The sequence below is a fragment of the Epinephelus lanceolatus genome, chromosome 19 (genome assembly GCF_041903045.1).
Source record: "Epinephelus lanceolatus isolate andai-2023 chromosome 19, ASM4190304v1, whole genome shotgun sequence".
In the NCBI taxonomy this organism is placed as follows: domain Eukaryota; kingdom Metazoa; phylum Chordata; class Actinopteri; order Perciformes; family Serranidae; genus Epinephelus; species Epinephelus lanceolatus.
Window position 1 is genome coordinate 5,480,295 of NC_135752.1, and position 14,532 is coordinate 5,494,826.

Genomic DNA, 14,532 nt, shown 5'->3' on the forward strand with positions numbered 1-14,532 from the left:
ACAATCTGACATTAGTAGTATAATTAGTATAAGAAGTATAATTTTATTTTTATTAAATTAATTTACCTTCATGTCTACAACTCATTTTCCAGACATAATCAAGGAGATTGCCCTGATTACATGAGAGTAATCTGACAGAGAAGGGGAGGGGGCTTTGCTGTACCATAAGTATAAATTAACCATTTCTTGGGTGATCTGTGTCTACACAATGACAAATTAATGAAAAATTAAGGTAGAATGAATGTTAAATTTTAAATTAACTTACTTCCAGGATTGCATCTAAGGAATTTATAGTAATTTGGCCTTTTTAACAGTAAAAGTAACTGTAATGTGGTGAAACATTAGTACTGCTATCAGTAGATTAATGGTTAAATCATCACATTTAAACTGGTTGAATTATAGGAAATCTGAGTGATATTGTGCAACCATAACTTTATGTAACCCATTATTTATTTCATTTATAGTGGTTTCTACTGAAGAGTGAAGACACTATCTTAGTTGGTTTTGCTTTTCATGTGCTTAGTGTTAGAAGATAATTACAATTTTTTGATGGCCCCCAAACATTTTGAAAATGCCCCCATTTTTTAGACCGTGGGGGCTAAAATTGCCCCCAAAATATTTTGTTAATTTCATACCCTGCTCTCACCTGCCACAGCCTGACATCATTCAACTGCGCACAGTGCTCTCCACAGCTAACCAGTGTCAGCAGCATACAGTTCGGGCCTTGTGTGCACGCAGTGCTTAAAAACAAGGGCCCCTGCTGAGCCAGCTTCCTAACAATCTGCACTACCAGCCCACTACCTGCAAGGGGAGGAGAAAGCACAAGCAGGTCAGGAAGAGTAGAGACACAGGAGGGGTCATCACAAGAGACAGTAGGCGATAGAGACAGAGGTTGTTTTGTTTTTGCTGTTCTTTATTTTGGGGCAAGTTGTCCGTCTCCACACTGTAAGAGCCTGGACCAGAACCTGCTCTGCATCCTGGGTGAGGCTGTACCCTACCACTATATACTGAATATCTGACAGATACTTGACAAATTGATCAAATTGAAGTCTAATGAGGCTGGCTGGAAACTAATCAAGCGGGCGGCACCAGCTATATCGGCACCTCTGCTTGCTTCATTGTTGCTTCATTTTAGACGAGATTATGGCTGCATTACAGCGTATCGTTGTGCCCAATCAACTGAACCAAAGGCGTCGCCGTCCGCATAGCCATTTGGTTCATGTTAATCATTTTATAAGGACAAACTTCAGTCAGCTTGATGTCCTCTCAGACAGTGCCATCCTGTCCAAATACCGGCTGCCACGTGAGGAGATCCTGAAACTGCTTGCACTTGTGTCCCCGCTAGTGTTGTCACGATACCAAAATCTTTGTTTCAGTACCCATACCAATATGAATTTCGCTACTTTTCGCTACTTTTCGGTACGTCATGGTTTGGTTGCTCAAAAGTTTCACCAAGTTGGTGTTGTCTCGTGTTGTCTCCCTTTGCGAGGCAGACTTTCTCTTGTCTTTTTTCACGTACACCAGCTGCGAATGTTGATACAGGTGTTGTCATACACACCACTTGTGCAATCTGTGCTCCAATAGGAACAAGAAAGGCGTTTGTGTGCATAAATGAGTAAAATAAATTAACTAAATTAATGAATTGAATCAATTTCAAAGTACCGGTATTTTCCAAATGCAGTATAGTACCGTTTGGAATACTCTAGTACTGCGGTACTATTTTAGTACCGGTATACCGTGCAACACTAGTCTCCGCACATTTCCAGAGCTAACAAGTGCAACTTCGCCCTCAGCCCAGAGGTACAGCTTCTGGCGGCTTTACGTTTTTATGCACACACACACACACACACAGTTAATACTCATATGAAAGGCTGTTACTTGGTTAAAGCTATTTCTGTTCAAAGAAGTAACAGTTATTCAGGTTAATAGAGATAGTGCCAGCACAAATGTCCCATTGAAAACATACCTACGTATGAATTGACAAGTACAAAAACAAAATCAGGTATATGGTACATGGACATTGTCACTTTCTGTGGAGTTGAATGCTGACTGTAATAAGATAGTGGTGTGTAAGGTACATAAAGGAGTGTGTCTTTTCTTTTCTGTCTAAAGCTGAACAACATACATTCCTGTATTTAGTTATGTTATACACACACACACACACACACACACACACACACACACACAGAGCAATGAAACGTGGATATGCTGCTGCTACAAGTGTCTCTTGTGTGACAACAACAGATTTGCAGTCTATACGTTGACAGAACTAATGTTGGAAAACTTATATGTAAGACACAAACTGGCATTGATCTGCAGTGATGGAAAAAGGGAGACAAACACGTATGCCAAAACGCTCGTCTGGACGAAAATTTAGTTTTAAAGAGCTGCTTTTAAAAATAACTGTGTATGTGTGGACTAGGCTTCAAGTAGATGAGCAGATGTTCTGTAAAAGGCATAGCCTCATTTATGGTATAATATTTGATGGAGGTAAAATTATTAAGCAAATACTTTTCATATTACAACGTCATTTATTTACCTTTATATAAGGTCAATCGATGCGTGCAGCATCAATTAATACACTTTCAGCACCGTGGTGAAGGACAGCTCTAACTTACAATTTACCTTAGCAGCCCTCCTTACGAGCAACCGCTAAGGGACGGTTTGGGAAACGCTCGTAGGAAAAAAAGTTCATAGAGATCTTCATAGAGCTCTAAGGCACATTGAAACTGGGAAATGGGGCCCAGACTGTTTTTCTGTTATTTGAAACAAAAAAAGAGCAGTCTCACAGAGAATAATCACAATCTCTGCAGCTTTTTTTTTTTTTTTTAATTTTATTTCTTCAGTCAGATGCTTGGTTTGGTTTTCCAGCTCTCATCAACCTGGCTTCCAGCAGCAGCAGGAATCTTTTTTTTCTTTTGTTTTTTCTGTGAAAATTCTTTGATAAACCTGCTGTATACTACCTGCTCATCAGCTGCTAGTTTATAGGTAGGTTAATATGAAATGAGATGGGAAAAAATGTTTCTGTTGCAACAGCAGAGAAGAGAGGAAAAGTAGTACATGCCAGATGAGGTCTCTATGAACCAAATGTTGCATCTATAATCATGGGAGATGCTAAACAGTGTATGGATTATTTTCTGTTAAAAGACGATGTATAACTTTTTCCCAGTTTTTGTCACAAAGTCTGTAAATATTATTCTGAGCTACAGTGGTTGGACGAGTGTGAAAGTATCAGCTCTTGTCAGTAATCCTGTCTGGATGCAAAAAAACAAAAACACTTTATTAATTTTTTTTATCCTGTTTTTTGCAGGTTATCCTGGAGAACCTTCTTACAAACTGTAAAATTTTGCTAAATTGCATGTTTGTGTGAATTTATTTAGTGTATCAAATTTGTTTGTTTCCACCTCAAACAGTACTCTTAAATCTGGGCAGGGTTGTTGTCACTCACTGCTCCATCCAGCCCTTGCTGTGTTTTCTGTATTTTCACCAGTGACAAAGAGGGAAGTCTGCACCTCATTTTTTTGTCCACAGAAAGGGGTTGCACGCCAACATTTTCAGAACAAAATAGAACAGGCTGCAGTGAGAGTCTCTCTCCATGGATATTTAAAAATAGCAAGTGTTCCTTCTCAGGACCCCTTCCCAGGGGTTTAGTGTTGCTGTAGCCCACAGGCACAATGCTCTGCAACGCTTTATTTTTTCTCCAAGTGAGGATTAGAATATATGCAGTTCACATAGTCCAGTCAAAATTAATATATATTTGAAGATCCACTCATTACTGAAAGTGTATGCCATCCATGAGAGACAATAAAAACTATTGGAATGGTCAAAGTTGTCATATTGGAATGTAAGGGGTGTTGATGGATTCACGTCGTCAACTCATGCACTGAGTAACGTTATAGGTAAACATTCCTCCTTAAAAGTTGCCAGCCCAGTGAATTAAGTAATTTTTTTCTCAGACTGCAGCTACTGCAAGAGGCAGCAAAACATAATGTCATTTTATAGTTATAGTTTACCAATATGCCATAGTATGAACAGTGGTTACATAAACCAGCCACAGCTCAGCCCAAACAAGAGTGACCGTCTGCTACTGACGAGTCAACAGACTGCAGTGTTACTAGCGCAACCTTTTAGTACCAGATCTGTGTACTAGGTACCCTAACAACGGGGTGACCCAAAAATGGGGACGTAAGGAACACTTCCATTGGTACCATCCACAACTTTTCACAGTGGAAATGGAAAAAAAAGTGTATCAAACTGAACTGAACTGTACAGTACCAGACTGCTTGGTGGAAATGGGGCTTTTGTGTTTGAAGGCCTTAAGTGGGAAACTCTTTGCATTTTTGGCTTAGATGAGTTCTAGCTGTCACTGTAGACTCTGTCTTTTCAGTGTAAGTGTCTGATAGAATATCTTTTAGAATTTGCGTATTCAGTTTAAAAACTAGAATTGTAGTGGCAGGTGTTATTTGTTTTTCTTTTGGCTGGTGATTACTTATGTGTTTTGGGTCTGTATCATAATAACATAATAATAGCAGAAGTTTTTTATTATTAGTGTAATTACATGACAACAAACAGAGTGATACAGGACAAATGAAGTGCACTTAGTAGACAAAACAAAGCAAACAAACAAACAAAAACAACAAAAATAAAAACCAACAAAACAACAGACAGCAGCATACAGCAGTTTTGGGTTTGAGAAATGAGTATATAAGTATATAGGTGTGTGTGTGTGTGTGTGTGTGTGTGTGTGTGTGTGTGTGTGTGTTTGGATGAGAGACAGAGGGTATGATATTAATGTTATAATGTAATATAAAATGATATAATAATACTATAATACCAATCATTATTTCCACTATGGTATACCATTATATAATGTAATACAACACAACATAACAACCTTAATATGATATGCTGTAAGGTCAATCAATCAATCAATCAATCAATCAATTAATTCTATTTATAAAGCCTAATATCACAAATCACAATTTGCCTCACAGGTTTTACAGCATACGACATCCCTCTGTCCTTTGGACCCTCACAGCGGATAAGGAAAAACTCCCCCAAAAAAACCCTTTAACGGGGAAAAAAAACGGTAGAAACCTCAGGAAGAGCAACTGAGGAGGGATCCCTCTTCCAGGACGGACAGACGTGCAATAGATGTCGTACAGAACAGATCAGCATAATAAATTAACAGTAATCCGTATGACACAATGAGACAGAGAGAGAGAGAGAGAGAGATTTACAGCTACCTTAAAAGACTGTGGTACATAGCCTGTTAATAAGGATATATTGATCATATCTAATATATGAGTGTTAACTAAAGGAAAGACCTCCTTAAGTAGCCTAGTTGGGATGGGGTCTAAGAGACACGTTGATGATTTAGATGAAGAAATCACTGCGGCCAATTCTTGAAGAGAAATTGGGGAGAAGCAAACTAAATATATATTTGGTCTTACAGCTGTGTTTGAGGTTAGATAGGTAGGCCTACTATCTGAGGACAGGAGGTCATGAATTTTGCCTCTAATAGTTAGAATTTTATCATTAAAAAAGCTCATAAAATCATTACTGCTAAGGGCTAAAGGAATACAAGGCTCAATAGAGCTTTGACTCTCAGTCAGCCTGGCTACAGTGCTGAAAAAAAACCTGGGGTTATTCTTGTTTTATTCTTGTTTTCTTCTATTAAAGCTGAGCAATAGTTTGCTCTGGCATTGCAGAGGCCCCTCTTATAAGTTTTGAGACTGTCTGCCCAGATTAAACGAGATTCTTCCAGTTTGGTTAATCACCAGTTCCTTTCAAACTTTCGCGATATTTGTTTTAACTTACGGGTTTGAGAGTTATACCAAGGAGCGAACTTTCTTTGCTTTGTTAACTTCTTTTTAAGAGGAGCTACAGAGTCGAGTGTTGTTCGCAGCGAGCCTACGGCGCTATCAACAAAATGATCAATTCGGGAGAGGTTAAAGTCGGTACGGAAAACCTCTGTTACTGAAGGACTTGGTATTGAATTTAACGACGGAGTAATCATTTCCTTCAATTTTGCGACAGCACTATCTGATAAACATCTAGTATAGTAACTGTTGCTGAGTGATGTGTAATCGAGTAAAAAGAAATCAAAAGTAATCAAATAATGATCCGATAGCGAGGGATTCTGTGGAAAGACTGTTAGGTTATCAATTTCAATTCCATACGTCAGAACTAGATCAAGGGTATGGTTAAAACAGTGAGTGGGTTCATGTACACCCTGACTGAAGCCAATGGAGTCTAATAATGAGATAAACGCGGTAGCCAGGGAGTCATTATGAACTCGCCTACAATAATAACTTTATCTGATTTAAGAACTAAACTGGATAAAAACTCTGAGAATTCAGATACAAATTCAGAATACGGGCCAGGAGCACGGTACACTATAACAAATAAAAGTGGCTGCGAGGTTTTCCAGGTCGGATGTAAAAGAGTAAGAACGAGGCTTTCAAATGAATTATAATCTAGTTTAGGTTTAGGGCTGATTAACAGACTAGAGTTGGGAGGAGTGGATTCATTGAGACTGACATATTCATCTTGACACAGCCAGGTTTCAGTGAGACTGAGTAAATCAGTATGATTATCTGATATTAATTTGTTTACTAACACTGCTTTAGATGATAGAGACCTGATATTTAACAGTCCGCATTTAATTCTCCTGTTTTGTCTTTCTGTCACAGAAGAGGTTTTAATTTTTATGAGGTTGTTATGCACAACTCCTCTTTGTTTAATTTTAGATTTAAATAATTTAGGTGGTCGGGGGACAGACACCGTTTGTATAAAACTATGAAAACTATGGCTGGGTAACTGAACTAGAAGCTCAGAGAGGCGTATAGGACTGTGTCTCCGAGTCCTGGTCTCAACTCTGGGTTGTCAGGGATTTAAATTACTAATAAAATTTGCCAGGTTCCTAGAAATGAGAGCAGCTCCATCCAAAGTGGGATGAATGCCGTCTCTCCTAATAAGACCAGGTTTTCCCCAGAAAGTTTGCCAACTATTAACGAAACCTACATTGTTTGCTGGACACCACCTGGACAGCCAGCGATTAAGTGATGACATGCGGCTAAAGATGTCATCAGTGGTCAGATTTGGGAGGGGTCCAGAGAAAACTACGGAGTCCGACATAGTTTTTGCATATTCACACACCGAGGCAATATTAATTTTAGTGACCTCCGATTGGCGTAACCGGGTGTCATTGTATGACGTGAATAACAATCTTACTGAATCTACGTTTAGCTTTAGCCAGCAGTTTTAAATTTGATTCAGTGTCGCCCGCTCTGGCCCCAGGGATACATTTGACTATGGCCGCTGGTGTTGCTAACTTCACGTTCCTCAGAATAGAGCTGCCAATAACCAGAGTTTTATCCTCAGCGGGTGTGTCGCTGAGTGGGGAAAAGCGGTTGGAAACGTGAACAGGCTGGTGGTGAGCCGTGGGCTTCGGCTTGGAGCTACGCCTCTGGCGAACCGTAACCCAACCTCCCGGCTGAACGGGAGTTACCGGAGGACAGCTAGCAGAGCCGCGCTTCTAATTCACTAAGCCTCGCCTCCAATGCAGCAAATAAGCTACACTTGTTACAATTACCACTGTCACTAAAGGAGGCAGAGGCATAACTGAACATTTGGCACACCGAGCAAGAAAGAGCAGAAGGAGAAGCCATCGCTAGCTGTAAAGCTAATGTAGCTACCAAGGCTAGTAACGTGCAAACAACAGCTAAGAGATTAGCGAGAAAGTCGTAGAAAGGAGGAGAGCTATAAGTGCTTAAATAGAACTAGTGTGGGTTAAGACTTGGAGTAGACGTTAAAGCAACTGAAGTGAGAAAGCAGAAAGCAGGCTAGTAGAATTCACCAGAGCAGTACAGAGACGCTGTCACAGAAACACCGGAAATGACACAACTCACTCACCGCAATACCAGGTAATATGATAATATGATATAATATAGCATAAAAACACAATAACATATCACATTCTGATATAAATGGCCTCCCATCCTCCCTGTCCCTTCCCTGAGGTTTGTGGACCGTTACCTGCCTCAAAGAGAGAAATGTGAATGGCTCGTTTCTCCTCTGACACGTCACATACCTGTGTGCCGCCATGGCTCGGCTATTCAGGTACTTCTGGGCAGTCATGACACCAACGAAGACGAAATTATTGGACCTGGAGCCGGGCTTCTCGGTCGCCGGTAAACCGTTATCTTGCGGTGGCCATAGTGCTCCGCCATATTCCTGTCTGTGACCCCCGTTCAACCCACAACCGGCAGAATTCACCTTTCGTTTCTGCTGCTGGTTGAAATCTATACTCGCACAGCGTGCTCCTGAATGATTTCTTTTGCTTGCACAAAACTATTTTTAGTCGCAAATGCGAGTAAAATGCTCGCACTGTAGAGCTCTGTGGAAAACAAACTGTAGCATATATAAACAAATCTAGCCTACAAGTATAAAGAAATAAATAATAACTTTCACTGCTTGAAGGTACTCAATAGCTCAGCTAATACCTTAAATGTCAATGAAAAACAAACCACTGCAGCAGCATACTGAGTGCCAGGTGGCTTCCGTGTGCTGTTATTGGACACTCTTGTGATTGGACTTTGAACTTATCCCACAGTAGTGGTACCGTGAGGTACCGTGGTACTACGGTACTCCAACATTATGGTATCATATGTACCGTGGTGTTTTAGTGATGCGGTCTACCGTTGGTACCAGTAGACCATAAAACACTACCAGATGGAGAGGGGTTCTATTGCTGAGTGTTGGGTGGAATATTCCATGGAGAAGTGGTCGATGAGTAAGTTTTTCCACTGTGCTATACTGATGTTGTTTTTGGATTTCCAGTTCATGAGGATAGTTTTCTTGGCGATAGTTAGGGCTATGAGAATTCATTTATTGTTGGGACTTGTCAGATTCATTGTTGAGGTGTCGCCAAGTAGGCAGTGAGAGGGAGATAAGGGGATGTGGCAGCCAAGAAGTTTGACAGTGACTTTATGACCTCATACCAAAATTGTTGAACAGGTGTGCAGTACCAGATGGCGTGGATATAAATGTCCGGTTTCTTTTGGGTGCAGTTAGTACAGATTTCAGATGAGAATCCCATGTTATGGGGCGTCGATAGCATAGTGGATAGTGCTGGTGCCCCATGTACAGAGGCATTGCCTCGCTGCAGCGGCCGCGGGTTCGAATCCGACTCGCAGCCCTTTGCTACATGTCCGTCCCCACTCTTTCTCTGTCTCCTCGTTTCACTCACTGTCCTGTCATTAAAGGCAAAAAGCCCATAAAAATAATCTTTAAAAAAAAAAAAAAAACAGAATCCCATGTTAAACATTTTCTGTCCTGTGTAGTGTGTCTTGTGAAGTATCTTGTATCGTATTTACTGTAGATTTGCATTTTTTTGTCATGAGATAGATGTTTTGGCAGATTTGATTCCAGAAGTTGGCATCAGGAGCAATTGACTGATCATTTTCCCATTTTATTGTTGGTATGGAGAGTGTTTTGTCCGAATATGAGATAATTCTGTATATTTTGGAGAGAAGTTTTTTTGTTGATTGAATATTAATTAAGTCTGAACATGATGGTGGAAGATTCAGGTTTGTAGTTTTTATGTCGAATGCGGCTTGAATTGATGATTTGAGTTGTGAGTATTCAAGAAATTGATTGTTCCTGATGCCAAACTCCTGGGCCAGGTGAGCGAATGGAACTAGTGTGTTATTCTGAATGATGTGCTGTAAGTGGATGATCCCTTTATTTGACTATGAGTGGAGGTGAATTGGTTTCTTGTTGCTGAGAAAGTCAAGGTTGTTCCAGATCGGAGTGAACTTAGATGGGCCTAATGTGGAATTTGTGACTTTATGAAATTTCCACCAGGCTGTCAGAGTTGCTGATATTGTTATTACTTTGAAACACTGGTGGTGTTTAATTGAATGACTAAGAAATAGTAAGTCTGAGATGGTGATGTTTTCGCAAAATATCTGTTCTATATCCAGCCATGTATTGTCTGACTGATGGGGATGGATCCATTTGTGTATGTATTGCAACTGATTTGCAAGGTAATAACGATAGAAATTTGGTGCGGCAAGTCCTCCCTGTGCCTTTGGAGAGGAGATAATTAACTTTAGGAAGTACTGACATTTTTATTGTTGCAATTCGGCCTAATATGGAGAATGGGAGGTTCATCCAGCAAAGAAATTTGTCAGTTATTGTTTTGAGAAGTGGGGTGTAGTTGAGATTGAGCAGCTCTGACAGCCTGGGGGAGATATTAATACGGAGATATGTAATGTGACTGGTGCATAATGGAAAAGGTGGAGTTTGAGCTGCCACATCCCAGCTGTTTCTGTGCAATGGAATGATAGCGGATTTTTGCCAGTTTATAGAGTAGTTAGAGATTCCGGAAAATTAGTCTATGAGTTTTATTGTTTCCTGTAGGGATGAGTGGGGGTTTTCTAAAAAGAGTAAAATATCATCGGCATAAAGACGAATTTTATGGTGTGCGTTTGGTGTTTGGATTCCTTTAATGTTATTGTTCTGTTGAAAAGCTGCGGCTAGAGGTTCAATGAAAATAGTAAATAAGAAGGGAGAGAGTGGGCATCCTTGCCTAGTCCCCCTGTGCAGTGTCAAAGGTGGTGATATTAGTCCATTGGTGATTACTGTGGCCGAAGGTGCTGTGTATAAAATTTCAATTCAGTTAATAAATGATTCCACAAAGCCAAATTTTTGCATTGTAGAAATGAGAAATGACCAATTAACCCTGTCAAAAGCTTTTTCTGCATCTAATATGGCAATGATAGTTTGTGCTTGTTGTTAGGATGAGTAGTCTATTATGTTAAAGAGCCTACATGTGTTATTGGATGATTGTCTGCCTTTAATGAAACCGGTTTGATCTGTGTGGATTATGGATGAGATACGTAACTTTTTCCATTCTGTGGGCGAGTGTTTTAGCAATGATTTTAATGTCAGCGTTAATAAGAGAAATTGGATGGTAGCTTGATGTTAATGATGGATCTTTGTCGCCTCATATCGTTAGGATAAATGTCAGAGAACATATAGAAAACGACATGTAAACAACACTCTTAAACACCTTACCAGTGTGCTGCCATGTTTGTTTACCATTTAGCTCTGCTTTCCAAAGCACGGCCAAAATATCGCGAGAACAAGCAGCGATCTCATAGCGTGCCTGAACAAGCAACAACAGCTGGAAGGCAGAACCGGACAGTAGCCTGAAGGAAGGAGAGAGAGAGGTGCAACAGGTAACGTTAGAGGACAAGAGAGGAGGAATGGCTGCTTCAAGGCTGCATAGCTCTGGAGATTGGTGGTGTACCTGTGAATGCTGTGCTCCAGTGCCCACAGAAGAGGAATGCCTCTGTTGCAAGGAATGGGACCGGTTGCAGCCTTATTTTCAAGGTCTGGATGTGACCGAGGACGAGGCACCTCCACCTGGAATAACGTTAGTATCCAGCTGGGCTTTATCTAGAGCTGGCGAGATATATTTCGGCCGCGCTTTGGAAAGCAGAGCTAGAGGGATAAACAAACATGGCAGCACACCGGTAAGGTAAGACAACACGTTTACATGTTGTTTTCTATATGTTCTCTGACATTTATCCTAACAATATGAGGCGGTCTTTGTGGAAAATAAGCTTGTTTAGTGGACTAACTTTGCACTTGAAGGTTGCCCGTTCACTTACGTTTTAACAGGTCTGATGCTACAGCTGTATCTAGGCTAACGGCTAACATGCTAACTATTATTTCTATGTCACTAGTCACTTGAAACAAATTTAGGACGATAGGATACGGGTTGAAATAAACCGAAATTTCCCTTTAAGATTTCATTCAACTGGGAAGTTATATTTCCTTAATTCATTCTGTGTTTCCTCTGTTGGGTTATTTGCGTTGATGTCTTCAAGTTGCTGGATTTTTTTATTCCAGTTCAGCTTCCTATTGTTGTTTTATCCTTTTTTGTAGGTGGAGAATTAAATTATAATACCTCTTAAAACTGCTTTACCTGTTTCCCAGAGAACAGACAGAGATGACTCTGGGGAATCATTTATTTAAAGGAAGGATGCCCACTCTCTTTTAATAAGGCTATCAAATTCTGGGTCATTGAGGAGGGATGTGTTAAAGCGCCACCTGGTGGTAGGTTTATGCGGATAAATTGTATTCCATGTGAATGTTACCAGGGCATGGTTACTGATTATTATGGGGTGGATCATTGAATCTGAGATATTTGATATAATTGAATTGCTGGTGAGGAAGAAGTCAATACATGAAAATGATTTATGAACTGGTGAAAAAAATTAATATTGTCTTGCGATAGAGTTCTCAATTTCAACCTGAGCCCGAGCCCGACCCGAATAAGCCCGACGGGTCGGGTCAGTTTGGGCCGACTAATTAAGTTAATTGGGGCAGGCTGAGTCGGGCTTGGACAGCGGAGAGAGATTAAAAAAAATAAATAAATAAATAAAAAGTGTGTCTGTCAGAGAAGCGCACCGGGTGAGGGTGTGACAGCAGCACTAACACACAATGCTGCTGTCCATGGTTCTCACTTCTGAGCAGCCTGTGAGGAAGAAAATATGCATGTCTGTTAAGATTATTCCAAATCCATTCATTATTCAATGTTATGTTGTTGATGTTTGAAGGTTATAGTTACCGTTTTTAATGAAGTGTTCGAGTTGAAGTTGAAGTATCGTCTGCTGTGTGTGTGTGTAAGGGGGATGATAATAGGGCTATAATAATTAAGCAAGAAGAATATGCGAATTACAAAAATAAAGAATGCTGAATTCTGTTCTGACGAAAAAAATAATAATACTAAAACAAGATATGCTGCTGTGAAGTGTAAGCGAAGTTCAGTCAGTCAGTCAGCGTTCAGGTGCAGGAAAAGTGTTGAGAGCGGCTGCGGCTCATTAAATGCAGTGGCGCAGCACTACATGATGCACAATGGTTGCTCTCCCCCACGCTGACGTTGAAGCCTGTCTGTCTGGTAATATTATTTTGGGACATGAATGATTGGTTGACTTTAAGTGATTAAAGATACTGTATTTGAGCCAGGGAAGCCAGACTGCTGAGGCGCACAGGGGGAGCATAATTTTTCCCCCCTTCCATTTAAAAAAAAAAAAAAAACTCGGGTTCAGTCGCGCTCGTACCCAGTGATGTATGTGATGATGTCAGGCCGGGCCGGTTTCGGGCTTCAAGTCCCTCGGGTCATTTCAGTTTCAGGTTAAATTTTTGGGCCCGTTGAGAACTCTATCTTGCGGTAGGGCGTTGCAAACGCCAACTATCTCTAAGACCAATATCGCTCATGAACTGTTATATTGTTTCTGTAGACTGCCAGGTGCATTTCTTTGAGGTGTTAGTTCTGTCTAGTGATGGGTTGATGACTGTGTTATGATTGGGCCATTACAGTTAGTGGAGATGGAAGAAAAGAAATTATTGAAAAAAGATGGGTCATCAGTATTTGGGCCATAAACATTGCCAATTGTAACCGGGCTATTGTTGATTGAGATGTAAATGATGATGAAACGTCCTTCTTGGTCTGTAATGGTGGAGTTGTGAATAAATGAGACTTTAATGCTTATTAAAATAGCAACCCCTCTTTGTTTTTTATTGTAATTGGCTGAAAACAATACTCTGCTTGTAATTTAGTTAGGTGATTAGATATTTGCATCTTTTAGATATATAGCAGAAGTTAAAGGCATTACCATCTGGGCCATCAGCAGTTGACCATCCACCTTGTCTTTGTTTTTTTCTTCCATCTTTTAGGTCCAAATCCCGCCGCCTCACCAGCACTGATGCATTTCCAGGAGACTGGGCAAAACACAAGCAGCAGAAGGCTCTGGGCCAGCTGACCCAGTATGACATCAACCAGGTTAGAAAAGACAGGACTCGGCCCCGATCACACAGAAAGTGTTTTGCAGGTTGCTACTCATAAAGAAACGCTTGCTGCGCCTTTTTATTGTAGCCAGGCAACCACCCCATCACCTTCTTACCCTAACCTTCCCATGTAATCAATCTACCTTTTATTTATCATTAATTTTTTATTTTATTTATTTTACAGTAATTAGTATCTAGTGGCTAAAATGGACAGGCAGAGGGTACTTAAGCTCTGGTTGAGGGTAAGGGCCTGTCAGCAAATAGTTTGTTGGGCACAGGGAAACAGATCTGTGTGCGTACATGAGACCCTAAAAAAAAAGGGGTGGATGACAGGGAGTACCACCAGTTGGTCCAGGAGCTTCGCCTCCATGATTGCCATTTCCAGGCATATTTTAGGATCACATGGGGGTAGTTTGACAGCCTGCTGCCTATCTTCGGGCCTAGCGTAGCAAAAGTGAATTCTTACTACAGGGAGTCCATTGGTCCTGACTGAGCACAACTAATTTCTCCTCTGTAAACACTGACATCCGTCGGACATTTCCAGTGCTCCAGGGGGCTCTGTACTCACCATTGGGCCCTAAGCAGCCACTTAGTTTGATTATGCATCAGGTTGGCTGTTCCTGGCGCACTAGTTTACTAGCCCGTTGGCGCTCAGATCTCCTATAG

General features: G+C 40.7%; 1 protein-coding gene and 1 pseudogene across 2 annotated transcripts in view; one reads left to right on the top strand and one right to left on the bottom strand.

The window, feature by feature from the left end:
- dcp2 (decapping mRNA 2) overlaps nt 1-14,532 on the top strand; it is a 65,681-nt gene that overhangs the window by 36,492 nt on the left and 14,657 nt on the right. For both annotated transcript variants that reach the window (XM_033646992.2, XM_033646991.2), the window contains exon 8: nt 13,756-13,861. In XM_033646992.2, the coding sequence (XP_033502883.1) occupies nt 13,756-13,861 (106 nt within the window). The remainder of the gene's footprint in view (nt 1-13,755; nt 13,862-14,532) is intronic.
- Nucleotides 6,519-7,734, bottom strand: LOC144458781 (uncharacterized; annotated as a pseudogene).